General features: G+C 50.5%; 2 protein-coding genes and 1 pseudogene across 5 annotated transcripts; 1 reads left to right on the top strand and 2 right to left on the bottom strand.

The window, feature by feature from the left end:
* Nucleotides 1-52: 52 nt before the first annotated feature.
* PHF1 (PHD finger protein 1) lies at nucleotides 53-4,229 on the bottom strand. 3 transcript variants are annotated; one of them, XM_031011949.3, is made up of 14 exons: nucleotides 4,071-4,229; nucleotides 3,904-3,985; nucleotides 3,700-3,795; nucleotides 3,197-3,297; nucleotides 2,936-3,084; nucleotides 2,662-2,757; nucleotides 2,384-2,452; nucleotides 2,127-2,250; nucleotides 1,949-2,016; nucleotides 1,664-1,768; nucleotides 1,348-1,537; nucleotides 1,163-1,257; nucleotides 822-902; nucleotides 53-682 (listed from the first exon to the last, which is right to left on the bottom strand). In XM_031011949.3, the coding sequence occupies exons 1-14, from the start codon at nucleotides 4,227-4,229 to the stop codon at nucleotides 394-396; spliced, it is 1,704 nt and encodes a 567-aa protein (XP_030867809.1). In that variant the 3' UTR covers nucleotides 53-393. The 3 variants fall into 3 exon arrangements, 2 of the variants coding, with proteins under 2 accessions (XP_030867809.1, XP_063563590.1); XM_063707520.1 differs by lacking the exon at nucleotides 1,163-1,257 and having other exon boundaries at nucleotides 1,348-1,526; XR_008680603.2 differs by lacking the exon at nucleotides 53-682 and having other exon boundaries at nucleotides 851-902; nucleotides 1,348-1,526.
* KIFC1 (kinesin family member C1) lies at nucleotides 53-25,110 on the bottom strand. Of its 2 annotated transcripts, XM_004043816.5 has the most exons (12): nucleotides 24,542-25,110; nucleotides 18,379-18,516; nucleotides 18,158-18,257; nucleotides 13,175-13,228; nucleotides 13,007-13,057; nucleotides 12,413-12,813; nucleotides 10,907-11,686; nucleotides 10,052-10,342; nucleotides 9,873-9,946; nucleotides 9,663-9,738; nucleotides 5,272-6,866; nucleotides 53-4,245 (listed from the first exon to the last, which is right to left on the bottom strand). In XM_004043816.5, exons 1-11 carry the CDS (start codon nucleotides 24,551-24,553, stop codon nucleotides 6,822-6,824), a joined length of 2,022 nt encoding a protein of 673 aa, XP_004043864.1. In that variant the 5' UTR covers nucleotides 24,554-25,110; the 3' UTR covers nucleotides 53-4,245; nucleotides 5,272-6,821. The 2 variants fall into 2 exon arrangements, with proteins under 2 accessions (XP_004043864.1, XP_018884822.1); XM_019029277.4 differs by lacking the exons at nucleotides 53-4,245; nucleotides 5,272-6,866 and having other exon boundaries at nucleotides 7,330-9,738; nucleotides 24,542-25,089.
* LOC101153361 (large ribosomal subunit protein uL11-like) lies at nucleotides 15,951-16,515 on the top strand (annotated as a pseudogene).
* Nucleotides 25,111-25,350: the final 240 nt, after the last annotated feature.

The raw sequence follows: 25,350 nt of genomic DNA, 5'->3' as shown, positions 1-25,350 counted from the left end.
AGTGCTTCTAGTCCCTGTATTCTCTACATCTTTCAGAATGACTCAGAGTTGCTAGATTTATTTCTCTTTATTTCAATCATAGAGAGTCCGGGATCCCTTATCATCCTCCCTCCTCAGTCTCTGCCCCCAGGGGTTAAATAACTTTAAAAAATATTTAAAAAGCTGTAACAAAATAACATCAAAGGAAATGGGAAGGATGGGAGGGGTCAGGAATCATGAAGGAGGGTAGAGAAGAGAGCCTCTTCCCCACCCCCCACTCTTGGATTCCAGCCTGGGCAGTAGGGAGAACCACCCCCTATCTCTCCAGGTACATCCCAGCTGTAGGTGAGGTCAGAGGTCAGGGTATGAAAGTGCCGGTGTGTGTGAATGGGGAGCTGGGCAGAGGCAGGCTGTTCAGAAGATGCCCCCTCCTCCCCACTCAACCAGGTACTGCACAGAGCCATCAGGCCGTACTCTCCGAGCAAGGACCCGGACAGGGTCCCCTCGGGACAGGTAACCAACCCCACCTCGGACTCCTCCCCCAGTCCCAGGAGACAAACTACGGCACAGGGGAGAAGGGGGTGCTGAGCGTCTAGGAAGACCTGGGGATGGGGATGAGACTGAGGAAGATGAGGCAGTCATCGAGTGGGGGGCACTTTTAGGGATGTCTGTGGGGAAACCAATGTGAAGTTCCAGGGGTGACCTAGGGAGAGAAGGCAATTTTAAGAAATGGGCAGAAATGGAGAGCACATGTGAATCAGAGAAACAGCGTTAGAGACTAAGAGCCTTGAGCACATAGAGGGGAAGAGGAGCATCACTGGTAATAGAAGACAGAATCTCACCTGTCTGGGGGTTCACCGTCCCCAGAGGTCCCTGCGGTGCTGGCAGAAGGGTGGAAGGAAGCAAACATCCGGATGGGGCTGCTGGGGTTGGAGTGGGGAAAGTCAGGACCTGAAGCAGGGGAACAGGACCTTCTCCCCCTGGGAAGTGCGGAGCTTAAACACTACCCCCAAGGGACTCCCTTCCCCAGAATACTGGCTACCAGACACTAGTTCTAGAAGTCGGTCTAGGCCAAGAACTGGGTAGCCAAGGGGGAGAGTGAAAAGAATTCTGGGTGATAAAGTCCAGAAGATGTGAATAATTGGGAGCATATTTTGTGGGGGAGGGGCAGAGGAGCACTGACCTGGGCAGGCAGCGGGCATCTGTGGGCCGGAAGTTGTAGCCGCTGCTGCCCTGGTAACTCTGGTTAGGGCTGGGGGATGGTGGAGACACTGAGGCCTAGAAGAGGGGGCAAAGGACTGAGAGATAATCCTTGACTCCTTCCCACACCCCACCATTTGCTCCATAGGGTTCCCCCTGCTCCGGTACCTGCAGTGCCCTCTGCAGATGAGCCCGCTCCCTCTGCTCCTGGGGCTCGGGCTGATTGCGCACTGCTGAGGGTGGCCCCAGCTCCTCCACTTTCCCCTTCTGCCTCCTCCTCAGGGGCTCTGGCTCCGGCCTCCGGCGCTTCCCCAGGGGACGTGAGACCCCTCCCCCAGGGCCCTGCCCTGAAGGGAAGCTGTAAGAGGCCTCCTTATCCCCCCAGCCCCCTCCCGGACACCCCCAAGACCTCCCCATCTCTATACATATACCCCCCCAGGACTAACACCCTGAGAATTTCCCCCATCCCCCCTGGACCAGTGACCTGGTGAGTGCTCCATCTCCAGTAGGGGGCTCCACAGGGGGAGGCATCCGAGCATGGAGACCAAACAAACATTTCCTCTTCTTAATCTCTCTCCCTGAAATGAAACTGGGGCAAGAAGAGAAATGATATAGGGTCAGTGCTGTAAAAAACGGTTCCTCCTTACGCCATTCCTCAATCCTTTTCAGTCACAGTCTTCCAGGTGGGTTGCAAGCCCCTCCCCTTCCAGGCTTCCACTCTCCATCTCTTTCCGAGCCTCATCCTTGCCTCCTCTTCCCTCCAACTCACCGGTCCTTGTGGCTGTTGAGAGCAGAGAGGAGCTTGGAAGAACGTTCTCCTTTGGGGGTGTCTGAAAGCTGGGAGAAATGAAGAAAAATGGGGCCAGGGGAGCAGTGATTTCTTCTCTTCCCCTTTCCACTACATCTCCCTGTCCCATCCCAACCCCCAAAACTGCACTACCCCTTACCTCCCCCAGGAGCAAACTGTCCCAATTCTCAGAAGTGAAGGGGAGGATCTCACGATCAAAATCAAAGTATTTCTTCTTACAGCAAACACTGAGGTGATACAGGACAAGATGGGCCACATCCACCCTGGAAAAACAAAGTTTTCAAGACCACAGAGGCATTTTAAGAGCCAGGGGAGTCCTGAGGTGGGAGGTTGGGGCATATAGAGTGAAATACTGGGGTGTGGAGTTACACTGAGGTCATGCCCAATCCAGCTCACCAGCGAAGCTGTAGTCTCCGGACTTTCTCAGGGCCCCCGCGACACACACAGCATTCAAATTCATAGAACCTGGACATGGGCAAGAGGGAGCAAACACACTTACACAGGAAAACTATGCCATACCCTGGAAGACTCACAAGCAAGGACGGGGCGAACAGGTGAGGTAACGCTGCAGAGGTTGGGAAGAGACTGGAGTGGAGAAGGGCGTGGGAGAACTGAGGGTGGAACACGAAGAAAGAGGGCATCCTTGGCTCCTAGAGAGTCTGCCTTGGTCTCACCTGTCCCCATAGAGGAGGGGCTTGCTCAGACACTGGGTGCAGGCCTCATGGAACCACTGCAGGCAGCTCCGGCACTGCAGCATTTTCAGGTTCCACCTGAGGGGGAACACAGGACTTCTGGCCTCCAGAAATCCCCTTCCCCATAACTGTCCCAAACCCTAAACTTACCTCCCATCCCCCTGAGTGCTACCCTCATCCTGTTCTTTTTCCTTCATTTCCTGGGATCCACCACCACATCATTCATTCCACAGTCTGCTCCCCTCTCATTACTCACTCCCCAGGGCCACCACAGTAACAGTAACTCTGCTGTCGGTTGCTCAGATGTCCAGCATCCCAGTCCAGCCCCTTCAGTCCATATGGCAGAGAGAGCTTCATACCCAGCATGGCCCGGGCATAGGGGCCCTTCTTCAGGGCACCTCCCCTCTGCAGAGACAGGATAGGTGGGTGGCTTCAGAGGGGTGGGGAGAGGAAAAGGCTTGGGAGAGGCTGTGGATGGGAGGCTCCCACAGGAAGGGTAACAGGGAAGTGCCTTTACCTTGGTGGCGATCGCAAAGACACACTGGCGGCATACCCAGGATGTGCCCTCTCCCTCTCCAGGGGCTGGAGCCCTGGGAACATGGCAGTCCTGGTGATAAGCTGGAGTGATAATAGTAGACCACTTATTGCATACCTGTGTGTGCTTGGTATTGGGACAGGAATAGTCTTTACCCATCTCATTTAATCCCTGACCATGGTCTTGATGAGGGGGTGCATTATCCTTATTTTACAAGTCAGGGAACAGAGGCTCCTAGAGGTTAAGGGACATGTCCGAGGTCATATGGTTAGAAAAGGATGCATTTAAACCATCTTCTGCCTGCAAAGGTTATACCACCCCTTTCCATGGCTGCTTCTCCCTGGGCTGAAAGCAGATGAGGACTAAGATAGGGCTAAGCCGCCTGGCCAGAACAGTGGCTTGGGGACTAAGGCCAGGACAGGTGACATAGGGACCATCCTGGAGGGAAGAGCAAGCTGGACCATTCAGGTGACCTGCCCTCTCACCATGGCGACACTTCTCACAGCTGACCAGCCGGTTCCCAGGGACCACAGTCTCAGAGCGACAGACACAACAGAGGAGTTCCTCTCCAGGGAGGGCAGCTGAGAGAGAACACAGTGTCACGGGGCCTGCCTTTAAGTCTCTTTCTGCCCCTCTAGGCCAGGTTTGTTTTCCATGGGATGTGCAATCTCAGGTCTCTAGAGTCTTACCAGGGCTAATGTCTTTCCATAGAACCAGAAACTGCGAATCATCCTCAAACTGGACCAGACACACCTCCCTAGCACTGTCCACCTGGAATGGGTGAGCAAACAGGATGAAATGGGAACCAGAATTAGATAAGGAAACTAGGAAGAAGGTCAGAGGTAGAAGGTCTTACCTTTTTGATGGTACCCAAGTATAGCAGCCCATCAGTCCATCTGGCCAGCACATCTTGACCCTCCCAAAGCCGAGGCCTGGGGCCAGAGGTGGGAGCAGGAGAAGCTGGGTCCCAAAGTGAGGAGGCACCAGAGCGGCTCAGCCGGGGGGGCTGCGCCATTGCATCCTGGGGGGGCCTAGCCAGAAAAGAAATGGGGAGGAGAAGGTTATTAATGCTGAGAAACCTTCCCCATTTTCTTTTCTTTTTTTTTTTTTTTCCTGAGATGGAGTTTTGCTCTGTCGCCCAGGCCAGAGTGCAGTGGCACAATCTTGGCTCACTACAACCTCCACCTCCCGGGTTCAGGCAATTCTCCTGCCTCAGTCTCCCAAGTAGGTGGGATTACAGGCGCATGCCACCATGCCTGGCTAATTTTTGTATTTTTAGTAGAGATGAGGTGTTGGCCATGTTGGCCAAACTGGTCTCGAACTCCTGACCTCATGATCCACCCACCTCAGCTTCCCAAAGTGCTGGGATTACAGGCGTGAGCCACCGGGCCCGGCCAGCCTCCCCATTTTCTTTGCCTATTTTGCCATCAAGAATGAAGTATCTGTGCCCCCATCTCCAAATCCCTGAGACACCTTGATAGGAAACCACTGGGCACCCACCACCAGCTTTTTGAGTCCTCTTCCAACTCTAGTGACTGGCTCTCCTCTCTGTAACAGCCCTCCCCCCGACCCCAAACCTAGTTGCTAGTTTCCCAGCTTCCAGAGCTCTCCTGGGGTATTATATACTGGCCTTGAAATTTTAGGAGAAATTATGGTTGTAGAAGCAAAGGCTACTCAGTTTAGAGGTATCATAATTAGGGTGTCCTGTTGCCCAGAGATGTGTTTTGGGACCTTTTCTGGAGATGTTTTCCAGAGCAGAAACGGCTGTCTCCCCAGTCCTGCGTGTCTCATTAAGAACAATCATCCTGGTGCCAGGTTATGTCAGGTCACCCTCAAATTCGGGGCTCCCTGCCCCCGGGTTAGACAACTTCTCTGAGTGCCCCGGGAGGGGGGCGTGTCCCAGTCCCGGTCTCTACTCCCCAGGACGGCAAGTCCGAGAAGGGACTTGTGTCGGCCCAGCCCGGACCCGAGGCCAAGGCGGCGAGGCTCTCCCGCCCGCGCCCCGCGCCGACCCCCGGCTCCCTGCCCCCCACCAGCGCCTCCTGCCGCCTCCTTACCGGTGACAGCTGGGGCCGCCGGGAGCCGGGCAGGGGCAGACGTAGGAGACCTAGGCGAGTCCCCCGCGCAGAGAGGGCACGTCCGGGCGTGGGGGGGGGGCGTGCAGGCGGAGGCCGGGGGGTCCCCAGGCCCAGCCCCTCCGTCCCGGCGCCTCTGGGGCGTATGACGCAGCAGCCAAAGCAGCGGCAGCGGCAGGAGGAGGAGGCGGCGGGGGGGAGGGAGGGAGGGGAGGGACGGACCGGTTGGGGGGGAGGGTGGTGGGAGGGGAGGACTGGGGGAAAGGAGGAGCCGGAGGGGGGGGGCGGGCACCACCTCCCTCCACCTCCCTCACCTCCAACAGGCGTGGAGGGCGCCGAGGAAGAAGCTGGCCCTTCGCGGCTTGGGGAGCGAAGAGTCGGACCCGGTGGGAGAGGGAATCCCCTCAGCCCCTTCCTCCGACCTGAGATTCGCCCTTGGGGCACGAGGGAATCCCCCCTCCCGGCAGCCTGCCTCCGGCCTGGTCCCCCGCCCCATGCCACATCCGTTAGCTGCCCCACCCCCCATGGTCACTCCAAGTCCCGCCCCCCGGCCCCAGTTCACAGCCCCGCCCTCCATTCACCCTTCTCGATGCCCCCACCACGCCCTCCTCCCTCGCGCGCCCCGCCCTCCACTCGCTGTTAGCCCCAGCCCCGCCCTCCCCGTGGCGAGTCGCGCCCCACCCACCGCCCTTTTGCGCACGCGTGTCCCCTCCTGCGCGCGGCACCTGGGAGGACTGAGCCCCTCCTTCACCGGGCGGCGGCCGTCGGCGGTTGGCGCGAGGGAGTCGGCGGGCGTGCGCGCCGCTTCCCGGGGACGTCCCGCCCCGTGCTTCTAGGGCTGGCGCAGACGAAGGGGGCGAGGACCTGAGGCGGTGACGCCACCGAGAGCCAGCCAATGGGCAGCGAGCGGGCAGAGCCCCAGCCGTTCGAACGGAAAGGCAGGGAAAGGGCGGGAGGAAAGAGCCAGCAGTTTGGGAGCGCGCGCTAGCCCCGCCTCTGGACTCGGGTCCGGTCCCCATTTGCCGACACCCACCAAAGGAACGTTCTTCCCTGGGGCTGGGGTGGCCGGCGGAAGGGTGAAAATTACCTATAACTAGTGACCAAGGAGGGGGCGTGGATAGCTAGAGGGCACACCTCCCTGATGTGACGGACGGGGTAGGGGGTATTAGCAGAGGGGAAGATGATCCAGGCCAAGGTCCAGAACCGGTGATAGCAGAGGGGAAAAAAGACGAAGCCCTCAGCCCCCGCTCCCGCCTCCCACATAAACGTTTGGCAGAGGGAACAGATCACAGCTCCCACCTTTACAGATATGAAAGTATCTGCCTTCTTGGGCAAATGCTAATAAAACCTTTATTTAAAAAAAAAAACCTATTCTTTATTTGATAGCCCTGGGACATGGTGCCCTCCACCCAATAAAGCACCCTCCAGCAACCCTCCCACCCCTCACCCGATACATAGACATACGGACACACACACACACACACACACACACACACACACACACACACACACACACACATCTGGATCCGTCTTCACTTCCTGTTGGCCTGAGCAGTACCAATAACACACTGGTTCACCTGGGGGCAGGAGGTTAGACAGGATAAAAGTTTGCAGCGTAACCAATACAACATTTTTCCCAAGATCTCCTCCCATCCTCCAATGCTAGGGCTGCCCTCAGAAATACTGAAATAAGGCCTCCAAAGGCTGGTTCAGGCTGGTGCCAGTTATGGTTTGTTCTCCTCTGCACACTAGGTTTGGAGGAGGTGAAAAGGCTTGAGAAGAGATGGAAGCCCCAGAAGAAAATACAGGAGCAGAGAAAGGTGGCTTTCATTTCCAGCAATACCCTGTACTAGAGACCTCCAACCTCTCCCACTGTAAAACACTTAAACCGAGATAAAATAGTAATAACACCCATGTAGGAACTAGAACTCCTTAGAAAATGGATCAGTTGAAGTCTGGGGGAGGAAATGTACAAGTTGAATCTGAAAAGACTACTAGAGTTCTGTCTAAAGGACACTGGCACCAATCTGAAGGAGGCTCTTCTTTTTTTTTTTTTTTTTTTGAGACGGAGTCTCGCTCTGTCGCCCAGGCTGGAGTGCAGTGGCGCGATCTCGGCTCACTGCAAGCTCCACCTCCCGGGTTCAAGCCATTCCGCCTCAGACTCCCAAGTAGCTGAGACTACAGGCGCCTGCCACCACGCCCGGTGAATTTTTTGTATTTTTAGTAGAGACGGGGTTTCACCGTGTTAGCCAGGATGGTCTCGATCTCCTGACCTCGTGATCCACCCGCCTCGGCCTCCCAAAGTGCTGGAGTTACAGGCATGAGCCACCGCGCCCGGCCAGGAGGTTCCTATTGGCCAAAGATGGGGCAATTTGAGCATCAGAAAGAAGAATGACTGTGGCCGGGCTGGGTGGCTCACGCCTATAATCCCAACACTTTTGGTGGCTACAATGAGCTATGACTGAGCCACTGAATTCCAGTCTGGGCAACAGAGCAAGTCCCTGTCTCAAAAAGAATAAAAATAAAGATAACCCTCAGATAAACATTCATTGGTCACCTTTGGAAGCTGCTAGGATATCAACTCAATACTGAAAATCAATAAATAATTCAGCATTTATCTTGTTTTTCCTGTATGAACTGAATTTCAGAGAAACCAAGTAGATGGCAAGGCAAATGTCTTCATAAAAGAATCGTGACTAACCAATGCAGAACAACTAAGATTAGAAAAATCCCCATTTAGAAACCCCTTAATGAAATAAAGGATCCAGGTATGGTCACTGCTGGATAAAATCACTAGGTGAAAAAGTCAATAAGGAGCTTGTAAATGGATGGGTCAGGTTGACAACACCCAAATATGATAAATAAGTGAAAGTATGGGGGAAAGAGGAAGCAACCAGCCAAAATCCAGAATAGTATATTCTATAGGACAAATGACCTTCAACAAACAAATGACATAATAGTGGCAGTGTGGGATAGGGTTGTGGAACTTGAGACATTTCAACCAAGTGGGTGGCCCTTGCCTGGATCCTGATTTGAACAAACCTATTATGTATAAAAGACACTTCTGAGACAGTTGGGTGAAATTTAACATAAACTGGGTATTAGAGGATATTAAAGTTCATGTTGTTGGATGTTACATTGGTATAACATTAATAAAAAGTTAGAAAAAACATCACCACCCTCTAAAATCGAACTTGCAAGATAGTGAGGGAAACCCTCATCAAAGTAGAATACCAGATCAGGGTGCAGGTGCTGGCTACTCCACAGCAACAATCAGTGCTGACTGGGAGGAAGCCCAAGCGCACAGCAGGACAGACCTGATCAAACCTCAAATAAAGCCAGAGCCCATCAAAGGGCTATACGCGCAGGAGGAGGGTGTACCAGAGAAAAAAATTACCGTGGAGGCAGACAGTAAGGAAACTTTCTGACTTAACACTAGTTAGTGGAAGGAGATTCTAGTGGAAGGAATTCTCATTAGTGAGAATTCATATATAGCCACTGGCTGACCCTCATGAGGTTTGGAGTCTGAATTCACACTATTTGGAATAGTCTGAAAAACCTCTAAGTCTTTGATCCAGTAATCCCATTTCAAGGACTATTTCCCTGGTTAGATGTAACTGAAAAAATACAAAATGATGTATGTACAAAGTTAGTCAACGTGGCCTTGTTTGTGACTAAAAAAGTGTGGAAACAATCCAAGTGTCCAGTAGAGGGAACTGGTGGATAAATTTTGGTGCAGCTACATAGTGGAGTCCAGGCAGACCTAAAAATAATGATCTCTGTATGCTGATCGGGAGGAATCTTAGGGATTTTTTGTGTGTTGGTTTTTTGAGACAAGGTCTTACTCTGTCACCCAGGCTGAAGTGCAGTGGTAGGATCACGGCTCACTGCAGCCTCCACCTCCCAGGCTCAGGTGATCCTCCCACCTCAGCCTCCTGAGTAGCTGGAACTACAGGTGTGAGCCACTACACCCAGCTAATTTTCCTATTTTTTGTAGAGACAGGGTCTCACTATGTTGCCCAGACTGATTTTAAACTCCTGGGCTCAAGCAATCCTCCTGCCTTGGCCTCCCGAAGTGTTCGGATTATAGGCATGAGCTACTGCGCCCAACCAGCTTAGACCTTTTAGTCACCTTTTCTTTTTTTTTTTTTCAATCAGCTTTCTCAGGTTAAATTAATCACCCGTTTTTTAAAAAACTTAACTCAAAAGCTAATAATTAAAAATGGAACCAGGTGAGCAGTGCCTCAGATACCTGCAAATGTAAAACCTTTCTGCACAAATGTGCTCCCTGCCCTAGAAGACAAAAGGGATTGGAATGGAGAAGCCTACAACCACCCACGGGTCCTGACGAGGCTGACTGGTGGTAATCGCACCTTGGAGGCAAAGCGTAGAGAGTTGAGGGACTCGGAGACGTTCTCTTCCAGTGGAGAAATGTTCACAAACATGAGCCTATGAAAAGAGAATGTGCCCAACCCCAGCATTAGGGGCCAGCAGAGCCTGGACAGGTCTCCACTGTTCCCCTTTCTACCCCTCACCCCAGCACAGTTCCTACCTGACCCCTTCCATCTGTCCCTTTCACTCACATCTTAGCACTACCACCCAGAGAGTTCTGCAGCAGGTAGGTCAGTTTGCTGTTCCGGTAAGGCACGTGGGACTCCTAGATGATTGAGGTGGGGACAGATGTTTAGGAATAGGCAGGGTTCTGCACAGCCAACCCCAACTGTCCCCCAGGTCCCGTATCTCACCCCACTCCCATTCCCACCTTGTTGCTCAGGGCCATGATAACCAGCCCCAGCGTGGACAGGCTGCTGTTAATGGCCTGTGTTTCCCGAAGGCGTTCCCGCTCCCCAGGGCCGAGGGCTAAGCCGGGGTCAAGTCGCTCACTCCCGGCCAGGTCCACAAGACTGAGGGGGGCCCCACACTGCAGGCCTCGGCTGGAGTGCTCCCCAGAAATCTGTAGCTGGAATACACTGTGGCTGCGTGATGACCGTTCATTCTGGGCTGTGCGGGCCACAGCCCGATTCTGGCGGGCCAGATGAAGCAGGGCCTCCACCTGGGGATGGGAGCAGAAGGGGCAAAAAGGCAGGCAGAAGTCAGTACATAGTAATATGTATGGAAATGAATAAGAGCCCACCCCCACCCTCTTGAAGCTTTCTAGCCTGTCAAGAAACAAAATAAGATGCACAGTATGTCTGAAAATGGTAAGGAATACATAGAATAGGGAGTGTATAAAGGCGGGGTGGGGAACACAAGTTTTGACAGGATAGCCAAGATCTCCAGGAAAGAGCATCCAGGCAAAGGCCCTGAGATGGGGAGCACGACTAGCTGGTTGAGGAACAGCCAGGAGGCCAGCATGGCTAGGATATGCTGAGCAAGGAGATTAGACATGAGATGTAGTGACCCTCCTCGTTTTGGCAGATGCATCACTCCCTTGCCACTCCCAGGTTAAGGCAGATCTACCGACAGCCCACAGGCCAAAACGGGATGTGGTAACCCAGCCTCATAACTTGCACTTCATCCTTCAATTCTCTCCTGCTCCTTTCTCCCTCTACCTCCATCTCGTGGCACCCTGCCCACTCCTCCCCATTTCCCAGTTCCAGTGCCCATGGGTCCTCACTTCTTTCTCACAGGAGACAGGGACATATCGAGCATTGGTGACAGTGAGCTCCTCACTCCCTGGCCCTGCACGGCGAATCTCACACTCGCCCCCTTGACCCTTCCGGGTTCCAGTGGCCAGCAGGTCCCGGACAGTCTCATTGTAGATCTCTACGTAGCTTGCTACAAAGCTGTAGGTCCAGCCCTGACCACTCAGCTCCTGGGCCACAGAGAAGAGGTGCCGCAGGGCCCGAGGGATCAGCCCCTCCAACTGGGGGTCTCCCCCAGGCCCACCCTCCATTGTGAAGGTCTTGCCACTGCCTGTCTGGCCATAGGCAAAGATGCATACTGGATAGCCATCCAGGGCTGACTGGACAAGCATGGCAATCTCTTCAAACACTTCATCCTGTCCACTTCCTGGTGGGAATACCCGGTCAAAGGAAAAATCATGGCGAGTTGGGGGAGCTGGTGCCCCACTCAGGGTCCCACGCCGCTCGTCAGACCGGAAGAGGCTAAGGCGGGTTGGAGGATCAGAGGGCCCACCAGGGCCAGAGGGAAACAGGAGGAGGCCAGGGGGTGGAGTGGGCTCCCCCGGCAGGACAGGGCGGACCCGGCAGAATACACGGATGTTGCCCTTGAGTTCCTGCAGCTGGTTGTGCAGTCGCCGGCGCTCCATTTCTAGCCCATGAAGACGTTCTTCCCGCTCAGTCAGTAAGGCTGCCTGGGCCACGGTCTCCTGCCGCAGAGATGCCACCTCTACTTGGCTGCTTGACAGGGCTGCTTCTGATGTCTGCAGCCTCCTCTGCCCAGAAGAGAACACAACATACACAGAGGGTAAGATGCAACCAAGAATAAGAACAAACTGTGTGGCGTATGCAGTGGGTGGAGGTGAGGTCCCTGCTCAAAAGGACCTCAAAGTCTGGTAAACAAAGAAAGATGAGAAAATAAGGAATCATGGTACTAAGACAGGGAGTGCTATGGGTATGCCCAAGCACAAAGAGGAGCACAAGGAAGATGATATCTATCTAGGGTGACACCCAGAAGTACAGGAGTGAACCAAGGAAGGATGTAGTACACAAAGAACATTCCAGAAAGAGGGAAGCACATATGCAGAATGCCCAGAAGTGAAAGTTGAGTCATTTAAGAGACTGCAAATAACTTAATCTAGTTGGTGCTCACCAGGAAGGAGTCAAGTGGACATGGGAGGAGGGAAAGAGAGTACCACAGGAATTTGTGATCAGGATGGGAACCCAAAGAAAGAGGGATGGAGGACTAAGGAAGACACAGATCTAAATGGGAGCTTTGCAAACAGTCAAGGGTAGGAAGAAGCGTGGCAGAAAGCAAGACAGTCAGGAGTGGGCTGGGTGCAGACAGGTGGAAGAGAGAGGTATCTTCAGCAGCACCTATACTGCTAAAGATAGGTGCTCAGGAGTTCTCAGCCCAGACTTGAGGGGTACCTGGAAGGGAGGGGAGGCATGACCTCTGCCAGGAAAGCAGGGCTGACATCTGGTGAAAATCTGGCCCTTACCTCCTTCTCCTCTAGTTGGGATGTCAGTCCCCTCCGTTCTTCCTGCAATTCCACCTGTTTTTTCTGAAGCTCTTGCACCAAGCCCTCCTGCGTGCTCAGCCGCTCTTCCAGCTCCAGGACACAAGCACGCAAGTTCTTCAGCTCCTGTTGGCCCTGCTCAGCCTGGGCCTGTACCTTGGCTAAATGCCCCTCCAGTGTTCTGCGCTCTGTCCCCAGGGCCTGGACCTGCTGTTGGGCATCTCTGAGCTGGTCCTGAAGCTGCTGGTTCTCTTGGTCCAATGTTTGAGTCCTCTCACGGCATCGTTTTAGTTCTGCATTTAGGTCACATAACTGACCCTTTAAGTCCCAGGCTGGACGTTTGCTGGGTTTCTTCCCTCCTGCCATGGGAGGAACACCTGACGCTAAGATGAACACAGAAAGGACAAAGGTCAGTGAAGTCTAGGCTCTCTATCCCTCCTCCCTTCTAGCCTTTATGGGATCCACACCTGATGCCACATCTCCTTCCGCTTAGAGACCAAATGGATTTTTCTGGGCACTCACCATCTTCTCTTCCCTATCCCAGCCTCTCACCCAGTGGTTATGTTTGTCACCTACTGCCAGACTTCTGGACAGGAACAGCAGGAACTGGCTTCTGGTTCTTCAACCCTAGAGAATTGAGGAGGTGACTTAGGAATTACAGGACCAGTGTCCCTCCACCTCCATCATTCTCCCTTTACATATACCCCAAATCCCTTCTCAGACCCAGCTCTTGAGCACAGTTACCTGTGGCAATAGCTGTGGAACACCGGGGTCCTGTCTTCTTGGAAACTTTTTGAGCTGCCCAGGAGATGGGAGAGAGCAAAGGTAGAATGATCATTCTTAAGATGGCATGTACACTTGCTAGGACAGGGGCAGAAGAAGTGCTTTTCTCAGAATTAGAAATAAGATAACTTCCTTCCCTTATCCCTAAGTCTGGCCAGCTCCTAATGATACCTCTCCTAGAACCAGAAATTACAGTCATCCCTCAGTATCCAAAAGGGGTTGATTCCAGCACCCCCCAAGAATACCAAAATCCAAGGATGCCCAAGTCCCTTACATAAATAGGTATATAGTATTAAATATAGTCTATGCACACCCTCCCATATACTTTATTTATTGATTGACTGAGACAGAGTTTCACTTGTTGCCCAGGCTGAAGTGCAATGGCATGATCTCAGCTCACAGCAAACTCTACCTCCAGGGTTCAAGCGATTCTCCCGCCTCAGCCTCCCGAGTAGCTGGGATTATAGGTATGCACCACCACGCCCAGCTAATTTTGTATTTTTAGTAAAGACGGGGTTTCACCATGTTGATTAGGGTGGCCTCAAACTCCTGACCTCTGGTGATCTGCCTGCCTTGGCCTCCATTTTGTTTTTTTTTTTGAGATGGAGTTGCACTCTTCTCACCCAGGCTGGAATGCAATGGCGCGATCTCGGCTCACTGCAACCTCCACCTCCAGGGTTCAAGCAATTCTTCTGCCTCAGCCTCCTGAGTAGCTGGGATTACAGGCAAGCGCCACCACGCCTGGCTAATTTTTTTTTATATATTTTTAGTAGAGACAGGTTTTCAGCATGTTGGCCAGGCTGGTCTCAAACTCCTGACCTCAGGTGATCTGCCTGCCTCAGCCTCCCAAAGTGCTGGGATTACAGGCGTGAGCCACCGCATCCAGCTGCATATACTTTAAATCATCTTTAGATTACTTATAATATCTAACACAATGTAAATGCTATGTTAATACAGTCATGTGCCCATAATGACATTTCGGTCAATGACAGACTGCATATACAACAGTAGCCCCGTAACATTATAATGGAGCTAAAAATTCCTATTGCCTAGTGACATTATAGCCATGGTAATGTCATAGCATTCCTCACCTGTTTGTGGTGATTCTGATATAAACGAACCTAATGCACTGCCAGTTGTATAAAAGTATAACACATATAATTACATATAGTACATAATACCTAATAATGATGACTATGTTACTAGTTTATATATTTACCGTACTGTACTTTTTATTGTTATTTTAGGGTATACTCCTTCTATTTGCAAAAAACAGTTAACTATAAAACAGCCTCAGGCATGTCATTCAAAAGGCATTCCAGGCCAGGCACCGTGGCTCATGCCTGTAATCCCAGCACTTTGGGAGGCCGAGGTGGGCAGATCAAGGGGTCAGGAGATTGAGACCATCCTGGCTAACACGGTGAAACCCCGTCTCTACTAAAAATACAAAAACAAAATTAACCAGGCGTGGTGGCGGGCGCCTGTAGTCCCAGCTACTCGGGAGGCTGAGGCAGGAGAATGGTGTGAACCCGGGAGGCGAAGCTTGCAGTGAGCCGAGATTATGCCACTGCACTCTAGCCTGGGCGACAGTGCGAGACTCCGTCTCAAAAAAAAAAAAAAAGGCAATCCAGAAGAAGGCATTGTTATCACAGGAAGTCACATCTCCATGTGTGTTACTGCCCCTGAAGATCTTCCAGTGAGACAAGATGTGGAGGTGAAAGCCAGTGATGTTGATGATCCTGACCCTATGTAGGCCTAGGCTAATGTGTATATTTCTTCGTTTTTAACAAAAAGTTTGAAAAGCAAAATAATATTTAAAATTTTTCAAATTTAAGCTTATTTCTTGGAAAAAATACAAATAAATAAAATTTTAAATTAAAAAAAGAATTTCAGGCAGGGCGCAGTAACTCATGTCTGTAATCCCAGCACTTTGGGAGGCTGAGGCGGGCGGATCACGAGGTCAGGACATCGAGACCATCCTGACTAATACGGTGAAACCCCATCTCTACTAAAAATACAAAAAATTAGCTGGGCGTGATGGCACACACCTGTAGTCCCAGCTACTTGGGAGGCTGAGGCAGGAGAATCACTTGAACCCAGGAGGCGGAGGTTACACGGAGCCGAGATCACGCCATTGCACTCCAGCCTGGGCGACAGAGCGAGACTCTGTCTCAAAAACAAAAAACAAAAATTTTATTTTCAAGCCAGGAGACAGAGATTCATATTGCCCTGAATATATGCTCCCTGCCCAAAACAAAATTTAGATAGAAAAAAAGCATGAGGAATAAGGATACAAAGGAATAAAATATTTCTGTAAAGCTATACAATGTTTGTGTTTTCAGTTGTTATTACAAGAGTCAAAAAGTTAGCCGGGCGCAGTGGCTCACGCCTGTAATCCCAGCACTTTGGGAGGCCGAGGCAGGCAGATCACGAAGTCAGGAGATCGAGACCATCCTGGCTAACATGGTGAAACCCTGTCTCTATTAAAAATACAAAAAAACAAAATTAGCCAAGTGTGGTGGAGGGCGCCTGTAGTCCCAGCTACGCGGAACGCTGAGGCAGGAAAATGGCGGGAACCCGGGAGGCGGAGCTTGCAGTGAGCCGAGATTGTGCCACTGCACTCCAGCCTGGGCGATAGAGCGAGACTCCATCTCAAAAAAAAAAAGAGAGAAGCTCTCGGCTTTCGGCTCGGAGGAGGCCAAGGTGCAACTTTCTTCGGTCGTCCCGAATCTGGGTTCATCCGACACCAGATGCCTCCACCATGCCGCCGAAGTTCGACCCCAACGAGATCAAGGTGGTATACCTGAGGTGCACCAGAGGTGAAGTCGGTGCCACTTCTGCCCTGGCCCCCAAGATCGGCCCCCTGGGTCTGTCTCCAAAAAAGGTTGGTGATGACATTGCCAAGGCAACGGGTGACTGGAAGGGCCTGAGGATTACAGTGAAACTGACCATTGAGAACAGACAGGCCCAGATTGAGGTGGTGCCTTCTGCCTCTGCCCCGATCATCAAAGCCCTCAAGAAACCACCAAGAAACAGAAAAACATTAAACACAATGGGCATATCACTTTTGATGAGATCGTCAACTTTGCTCGACAGATGCGGCACCGATCCTTAGCCAGAGAACTCTCTGGAACCATTAAAGAGATCCCGGGGACTGCCCAGTCTATGGGCTGTAATGTTGATGGCCGCCACCCTCATGACATCATAGATGACATCAACAGTGGTGCTGTGGAATGCCCAGCTAGTTAAGCACAAAGGAAAATATTTCAATAAAGGATCATTTGACAACTGGTCGAAAAAAAAAAGTTAAAAAAAGATTAAAATGTTACATCAGCCTTGGCAAGTGGGAAAAAAATGTTAAGTTTATAAAGTAAAATAGTTATAGTAAACTAAGGTTAATTTATTATAAAAGAACTATTTTTTATAAATTTGATGTAGCCTAACTGTACCATGTTTCTAAAGTCTACAGCAGTGTACAGTAAGGCCCTAGGCCTTCACATTCACTCACCACTCACTCACTAACTCACCCAGAGCAACTTACATTCAAACATGCTCCATTTAATGGTTAGTACCCTGTACAGGTGTACCATTTTTTACCATTTATATTGTATTTTAACTGTACCTTTTCTATGTTTAGGTATGTTTATATACACAAATGGTTACCACTGTGTTATGTTACCTACCGTGCTTCAGTATAGTAACACGCCACACAGGCTTGTTGCCCAAGAACAATAGGCTATCACAGATAGCCTAGGTGTGTAGCAGGCTAGATCATCTAGGTTTCAGTAAGTACTTTCTATGATGTTTCCACAATAATGCATTTCGGATAATGTATCTGCATTGCCAAGTGACACATGACCATAACTGTTATACTGTATTTTTTGGTTTTATTTTTTATTTTCCATGAATATTTTCTCTTTTTTTTTTTTTTTTTGAGACCGAGTCTCGCTCTGTCGCCAGGCTGGCACAATCTCGGCTCACTGCAACCTCCACCTCCTGGGTTCTAAGCAATTCTCCTGCCTCAGCCTCCAGAGTAGCTGGGATTACAGGCACGGGCCACCACATCTGGCTAATTTTGTATTTTTAGTAGAGACAGGGTTTCAACCATATTGGCCAGGCTGGTCTGGAACTCCGGACCTCAGGTAATCTACCCACCTTGGCCCCCCAAAGTGCTGGGATTACCGGCATGAGCCACTGTGCCCACTCTCCTTGAATATTTTCAACCGATGGTTGGTTGAATCTGCAGAAGCAGAACCCACAGATACAGAGGGCCAACTGTACTCCATATGCCAAAAAGCAATTTGGATTAAGATAAGTAAAAGCAGGACCATGTCTAAAGTATGCCACCATTTATGTAAAAAATGGGGGAGTATAGTCTTACTTGCTTGCTTGAATACCAATAGAATTTCCCTGGAAGAACACACAGTTGCCCTGGGTAGCAGAATTGGGTGGCTGGAGGACAGAAATAGGAAGCAAACTTCACTATACAACAACCTTTGTGCCTTTGGAATTTTGAACCAAATGAAATGTTATTACCTATTCAAAATAGGCTGGGTGCGGTGCCTCACGCCTATAATCCCAGCACTTTGGAAGGCAGAGGCGGGTGGATCACCTGAGGTCAGGAGTTCAAGACCAGCCTGGCCAACATGGCGAAACCCCATCTCTACTGAAAAAAAAAATACAAAAATTAGCTGGGCGTGGTGTGGGCACCTGTAATCCCAGCTACTCGGGAGGCTGAGGTAGGAGAATCGTTTGAACCTGGGAGGAGGAGGTTGCAGTGAGTGAGATTGAGCCACTGCACTCCAGCCTGGGTGATAGAGCGAGACTCTGTCTCAAAAAAAAAAAAAAAAAAAAAAAAACAATAAAATTGAAAGAAAAGAAACAAGTGAGTTGAAGAGCACTGGACTTCCATGTCCTTGGAGTCTATCCATCCTGAGAGCCCACCTGTGGTCTGGCCTTGTGTCTGTGGCACTGTAGTGAGGGATGGAACTCTTGGGTGGGATGTGGTAATTTTGGTCGTTGCACCCAGGCCTCTTGTCCGTTTCTGGGGAAAGATAAAGACAAGGTCCATAGTTACCCTCCCTAATGGTTTATACTCTCTCTCTCCTTTCTTTCACACACACACACCCCACACACACATGCACAGCTCTCCATGCCCAGCTCACCTTCTCAGGCTCTAGGCCATCTTCCATCTGGTCAGGCCTCCTCTTGAGTCTGCTTCCTGAGAGAGGTAGCCGGGAAGGGGTCTTAATCAGAGGTCTCTTCAGTTCTATGTTCCCCTTTACTTCCAATAGGGGGGACCTCTGTTGGGAAAAGAGACCCTTAAGACAATACCCAGGAGCCCAAATGTCCCAAGAACTTCCCATCTTGGCCCCCAGCCTCAATTGTCAACATCACCACCACCAAGCACTAAGCACCACTTGTGCCAAAAGCTGAATTATGTGCCAGACAGCATGAACAGAAGTGGGGACGTAACCTAAAAGTGGGAATAACCTCTAGGGCAAAAGCTGGACTTGACTAACTTTAAGGGTGGGACTCAAACAAGCAGAGAGGAATGGATGCTCTTCCTGGAAGGCAAAAATTCAAATATGTACATAGCATGGCTAAGAAACCAACTGGCCCTTTTGGCTGGAGCTGAGAATCATAAACAAGGGAGAGAGTGGAAGATATGTGAGGGCTGAAGACTGGGAGAATCAGGCAACATTTACTGAGCCATGTTTGAAATGTTTTACCTGGACCGGGTGCAGTGGCTCACGCCTGTAATCCCAGCACTTTGGGAGGCGGAGGTGGGCAGATCACAAGGTCAGGAGTTTGAGACTAGCCTGACCAACATGGTGAAATCCCATCTCTACTAAAAATACAAAAATTAGCTGGGTGTGGTGGCACATGCCTGCAATCCCAGCTACTCGGGAGGCTGAGTCAGGAGAATCGTCTGAACCTGGGAGGCAGAGGTTGCGGTGAGCCGAGATCACGCCACTGCACTCCAACCTGGGCAATAGAGTGAGACTCCGTCTCAAAAAAAAAAAAAAAGGCATTAGAACTTAATTCTGGCTGAGCACGGTGGCTTATGCCTGTAATTCCAGCATTTTGGGAGGCTGAGGCGGGCAGATTACTTGAGGTCAGGAGTTCAAGACCAGCCTGACCAACATGGTGAAACCCTGTTTCTACAAAAATTACCCAGGCATGGTGGCATGTGCCTGTAATCCAGCTACTTGGGAGGCCGAGGAGGAGAATCGCTTGAACGATTGGTGGAGGTTGCGGTGAGCCGAGATCACACCACTGCACTCCAGCCTGGGTGACAGAGCGAGACTACGTCTCAAAAAAAAAAAAAAAAAAAAAAAAAAAGAACTTGGCCAGGCGCGGTGGCTTACGCCTATAATCCCAGCACTTTGGGAAGCCGAGGCGGGCGGATAACAAGGTCAGGAGATCAAGACCATCCTAGCTAACACGGTGAAATCCCGTCTCTACTAAAAAATACAAAAAATTAGCCGGGCGTGGTGGCAGGCGCCTGTAGTCCCAGCTACTGGGGAGGCTGAGGCAGGAGAATGGCGTGAACCCAGGAGGCGGAGCTTGCAGTGAGCCAAGATTGTGCCACTGCACTCCAGCCTGGGTGACAGAGCGAGACTCCGGTCTCAAAAAAAAAAAAAAAAAGAACTTAATTCTCATGGAACCTAGTTGAAAGGGGCTATTCTAGAAGCTTGAGGGCTAAGCTAGGCAGACATCCACCTTAGCGAACCAGATGACATTTGCCTGTGGTCCCAGCTACAAGGGAGGCTGAGGTGGGAGGATGGCTTGGGCCCAGATCAAGGCTGCAGTGAGCCGTGATCATGCCACTGCACTCCAGCACTCCAGCCTGGGCGATATACTGAGATCCTGTCTCAAAAAAAAAAAAGAAAGAAAAGAAAGAAAAAGAAAAAGAAAAGAAATAACACAGAGATCTGAGTACCTGAAGAGTTGGTTTTTGTTTATTTGTTTTTGAGACAGGGTTGCCCAAGCTGGCTTTGAACTTTGAGTTCAAGTGATTCTCCTGCCTTAGCCTCTTAAGTGCCTAGGACAACAAGCACATGCCACTGGACCCAGCAGGATTGGTTTCATGGATGCTAAGTTCAATTTTGGGAAAGTGAGTTTGAGCTACCCGTGATACAGTGAGATTTACTCAAGGAAGTTCATAGAGCATCATTATTTTTAAAAATCATGAAACAACCTGATACACTGTTTTCTTTTGTTTTTATTATCATAACCCCTACATACGACTGTGAGCACCATAAGAATTCATCTGTTTTGTTCATAACTATATAACCAGAGGGCCTAGTACAATGTCCGCTACATGGTAGGACTTTACAGTTTTTGAAGGAATGAAATTGAATGTTCATCAGTGGGGCAATACTTAAACTGTGATATATCCATACCATTGGCTTCTATAAAAATAAAAAGGGAAAAAAAGAGGTAGCATTTTTCCTGCCACCTACAGAAGTGTGCACAAAGAATGCTTATTTTAATTTAGTGTAATCAAATATAGTATGGAAACCAAATTTTTCTTTAAGTATTCCAAAGTCAAACACTAATTTTTAAAAATAACCTGTGCCCTTCCTCCTCTCTAAACTACCGTAGTGGATCTGCTACAGACCTACCTCCTTGGAATTTATGTCGGTTCAGAAAATGTGTTTAAAGGTTTGTTTATTCAGGACAACTCCAAAGACCACAGTATATATATTTTTCCCATCTATTAATATAAAGCTAGACATGCATGATGCCCTCCAACTTTCCACAGTGAGAAGCATAAGCACTTAACCTTCTATAAGAACAGATATTCATGCAACCCTGCCTACATCCACCTCACCACAAGATCAGAGGTGGATGGCCTTGCTCCTAAGGCAACCCTTTCATATATGCATCACATTCCCATCCCTCCTCACCAAATCCTGGACTCACCAAATCCTCCCAATTTCAGGAACATTCCTCCAGCAATCCTCCCTTCTCACCTCTGCACCATCAGCTTTGTACTCTATGGCATCACTCCAATTGGCATACCACAAACTCTATTATTTCTTCGAAACTAAAAGAATCTGAACTCTGCTTTCCCTAACAGGTACTATCCTTTTTCCTTGCCGCCTTTCGCAGCAAAACTCTAAAGTATTACCTCTAGTGTATTCATCGTGGCCAATTTCTCTCCTAAGCCCATTGCAATCAGGCTTTCATTCCCACCATTCCATCGAAATTGCTATCCTCAAGATCACAAGTAACTTCATGTTGCTAAGTCAATTCTTTATCTTCATTTTCTTGACCCATCAAACAGCATTTGACACAACTGATTACTCCCTTTTCCTTAATAGGCTTTCTTCAGTTAGCTTCCAGGAGACCACCCTTTCTTACCTCACTGGCAGGTCCTCCTCATCTCTCCAGATTTTAACAGCATTCTCTATCTATACTCACTATCCACTCCCATGCCTTTAAATATCATTGATATGCTGACAGTTTCCAAATTTATATGTCCAGCTCAGACCTCGATCCTGCACCTATACTGAACTGCATCCTCAACATCGCTATTTAAGGCTGGGAGTGGTGCCTCATGCCTGTAATCCCAGCACTTTGGGAGGCCGAGGCGGGCGGATCACTTGAGTTCAGGAGTTCGAGATCAGCCTGGCCAACATGGCAAAACCCTGTCTCTACTAAAAATACAAAAATTAGCCAGGTGTGCTGGCACGTGCCTGTAATCCCAGCTACTCGGGAGATTGAGGTGGGAGGATTGCTTGAAGCTGGGAGGTAGAAGTTGCAGTGAGCTGAGATCACACCACCGCACTCCAGCCTGGGCAACAGAGTGAGAGACTCCGTATCAAAAAAACATCTCCATTTGGAAGTCTAATAACTGACCTCTTGATGTCCAACCCTGCTTTGAACTTGCTCCTTTTGCAGCTTTCTCCATCTCAATTGATATAACTCCATCTTTCAGTTGCTCAAGCCAAAAACCCAGAGTCCTCTCTTTCTCCTACATACCACATCTAATCTGTCAGCAAAGCATGGCTGATTGTACCTTCAAAATATATCCAGAATCCAATCACTTTTTACTGTTTCTTCCACTGCTATCACCCTGACCTAAGACACCATCATCTGGCACCTAGATTATCATAAACCAGTGGTTCTCAACTGGGGGTGATTTTATCCCCAAGGTGACATTTGACAATGTCCAATGCAGTCCTATACACTGTCAGATGCCTAGCAGCATCCCTGCCCTCTACCCACTAGATGCCAGTAGCAACCCCCCACCTAGTCACGACAATAAAAAATGTTGGCCAGGTGCGGTGGCTCATGCCTGTAATCCGAGCACTTTGGGAGGCCGAGGTGGGAGGATCATGAGGTCAGGAGATTGAGACCATCCGGGCTAACACGGTGAAACCCTGTCTATACTAAAAACACAAAAAATTAGCCGGGCGTGGTGGCAGGCGCCTGTAGTCCCAGCTACTCAGGAGGCTGAGGCAGGAGAATCGCCTGAACCTGGGAGGCGGAGGTTGCAGTGAGCCAAGATCGCGCCACTGCACTCCAGGCTGGTGACAGAGCGTGACTACTTCTCAAAAAAAAAAAAAAAATGCTGCAGGGCACGGTGGCTCATGCCTGTAATCCCAGCACTTTCGGAGGCCGAGGCAGGTGAATTGCTTGAGCCCAGGAGTTAGTTCCAGACCAGCCTGGGCAACATGGCAAAACCCTGACTCTATTAAAAATACAAAAAATCAGCCAGGCATGGTGGCAGCTGCCTGTAGTCCCAGCTACTCAGGAGGCTGAGGTGGGAGGATCACTTGAGCCCAGGAAGTTAAGGCTCCAGTGAGCCATGATCATGCCACTGCACTCCAGCCTGGGAACAGAGAAAGAGAACCTGTCTCAAAAAAAAAAAAAAAAAAAAAGGCAATGGTGCTATGGTTACGAAAATCTGTTGGACCCAACAAATCTTATCTCTCTGCTTAAAATCATCCAATGATTCCCCATCTCACTCAAAGTCCTCACAACGACCCCCACAAGGACAAACTGTGATCAGCAACCCCACTACCCATTACCTGACTTCCTTTCCCACAACTTTTCCCCTTGCTCACTTCATTCCAGCCACACTTCCCTCCTTACAACTCTTTAGGGACTCTGCTCTAGCAGATTCCCTCTGCCTGAAATGTTCTTCCCTCACTATCTGCTTGTCTATCTCCCTCACTTCCTTCAAGTCTTTATTCAACTCATCTTTTCCATGGGGGTTACTGAGACCACCGTATTTAATACTCTATCCCGCCAATTGGCCTCCCCTATGTCCTCAACCTTGAATTTCTCCTTTTCTCCACAGCACTTACGGCCTTCTGGCAGTTATATAATTCATTTATTACATTTATTGTCTGTATCCCCATAGAATGGCAGCTCCATGATGGCAACGATTTGTCCCTTGTTCACTGCTGCATCCTAAGTACCTACAACCACGCCTAGCATGTAGTAGGTGCTCAATAAATACTTGATTAATAGATCTGAGAAGGCTTTTACTACTTCTCACTGTCACATCATACTACTCTGCTCTCTGGTTGTCACGAGAGAAAGAATCTCTCTTAAGGCTGAATCCTAACTTCAGGGAAACCTGAACGTGAAATACTAGTAAACAAAGGATTCAGGCAGGAGACCTTTCCTGGCACCAGAGATCAGTACACTCCAGCTGTCACACACATTCATCTCTCTTCACTGGAGACAGGAAGCTGCATATGGTTGTGGGGTGCAGCAGGGCACCATTTAAGAGAAAGAACTAAATCAATCAGTTTCATTGGGCAGGAATCTGCACAATTTGGGAAAGGAGAGAGAGAATGAGAAGTCTTTTGGCCCAGATTACCCTACTGTCCTTCTCCCTTTCCTACACTCCGAAGCAGCAGTGATAAGGAGAGGCGATTAACACAAAAGGACCTCAGCAAGGATGTGGCCTCAGACACCATGTCCCCAAAGGAAGAAGTCATATCAGAACTCTCCCTTCTTACACACTGCAATCACACCCTGAGTAGGAATAAAGAAGTGGAAATGTGTCAGACGAGCCTGAGAATTCGAAATGGGAAATCTCGGAGACATGAAAGTAAGGGAGGGGCTCCAGAGACTTGAAGCTGGGGGAGGGCAGACAGACGTCCCTTCCGACCTCCCCGGGTGCTCTAAGCCGTCTCCACTCCTGCCTCCGCCCCTTTCCACTTGTGCGGGGGCGCACGGACCTTCGCTCTCCCGGTAGACATGACAAAGGCCGACCGGGAGCCGGGGGTGCGACAGCATCGGAGCGGTCAGCCGTCGTCCCCATCCCCAGGGCAGGACACCTGCGCCGCCCCTACTCACCTGCGGATCCATGTCCACCTCGGTCCCACACGCGCCGGGGGAATGCAGTGGAAGAGAACTGGGTGCCGGAGATCCTGGGACTCGCGTTCTCTCGCCCGCTCGCGAAGCAGGGTAGAGAACTCGCACGGCTCCGGCCGCTACCAGCCCCGCGCCACACCCGCCACTTTTGAATTCCAACGGCCGCCACCCACTCTCACCGCGCTCTGCACGCAGGGACCAATCGTCGCTGTCGCCACAGCCGAGGGCCAATCGCAGCGTTCTCCGCCACCCGAAGCCACACCCCTCCCGACAGGCGCCTTGTCTTTTCTGTTTCGCAGGCGCAGGAGAGGTAGGCGGATTAATTCCACTTCCGGTGCCACTTATGCTTCTCACCCCTCCCCTCCTCTAGCGGCAACAGTGCTGGACTTCCGCTCGGCTCCCCGCCGTCGCTCGCTACGTCAGAAAATGCGTGGACGTCGCCGCACGAACGCAACTGGCCAAGCGTAACTGGTGGCGGCCGGAGGAGAAGGGGCGGGGACGCTGGAGGAAAGAAATGACGCGTGCGCAAACGAGGACCCGTGCCGGGAGACAGGCGGGACTAGCGCCTCCTGGTGACTGCAGTAGGGAGCGCACTTGTTTTCCGTCGACGTGATTGAGGCTCCAGCGCTGCCTCTCCTGGTCGTGGTTGACTGGGCCCGGAAGTGGCTCCTGGAGCCCTCACGTGGATGTGAGTGGCCTGGTCTGTTCATTCCCTGGTAATGTTGTCATTTCTCACCAAATTTAGGAACTTTTGCGCTCCATTGAAGCCTGACAGTGGGGATTCAAAGCTC

This window comes from Gorilla gorilla, chromosome 5 (assembly GCF_029281585.2).
Source record: "Gorilla gorilla gorilla isolate KB3781 chromosome 5, NHGRI_mGorGor1-v2.1_pri, whole genome shotgun sequence".
Classification (NCBI taxonomy): domain Eukaryota; kingdom Metazoa; phylum Chordata; class Mammalia; order Primates; family Hominidae; genus Gorilla; species Gorilla gorilla.
Note: the sequence above shows the minus strand (reverse complement) of the source record. Positions and strands in the feature narration are given on the sequence as shown.

Excerpts from the sequence above, each read along its gene's own strand:
- PHF1 (XM_031011949.3), bottom strand. The coding sequence starts at position 4,229 with ATGGCGCAGCCCCCCCGGCTGAGCCGCTCTGGTGCCTCCTCACTTTGG. Across the intron at positions 1,538-1,663 it reads GGAGATGGAGCACTCACCAG|CTTCCCTTCAGGGCAGGGCC; the intron begins GTCACTGGTCCA and ends GGCCTCTTACAG. Across the intron at positions 683-821 it reads GACGGTGAACCCCCAGACAG|GTCACCCCTGGAACTTCACA; the intron begins GTGAGATTCTGT and ends TTCTCTCCCTAG.
- KIFC1 (XM_019029277.4), bottom strand. Across the intron at positions 12,814-13,006 it reads TCCTGTCCAGAAGTCTGGCA|CGTCAGGTGTTCCTCCCATG; the intron begins GTAGGTGACAAA and ends TGTTCATCTTAG. Across the intron at positions 9,947-10,051 it reads TCATGGCCCTGAGCAACAAG|GAGTCCCACGTGCCTTACCG; the intron begins GTGGGAATGGGA and ends TCAATCATCTAG.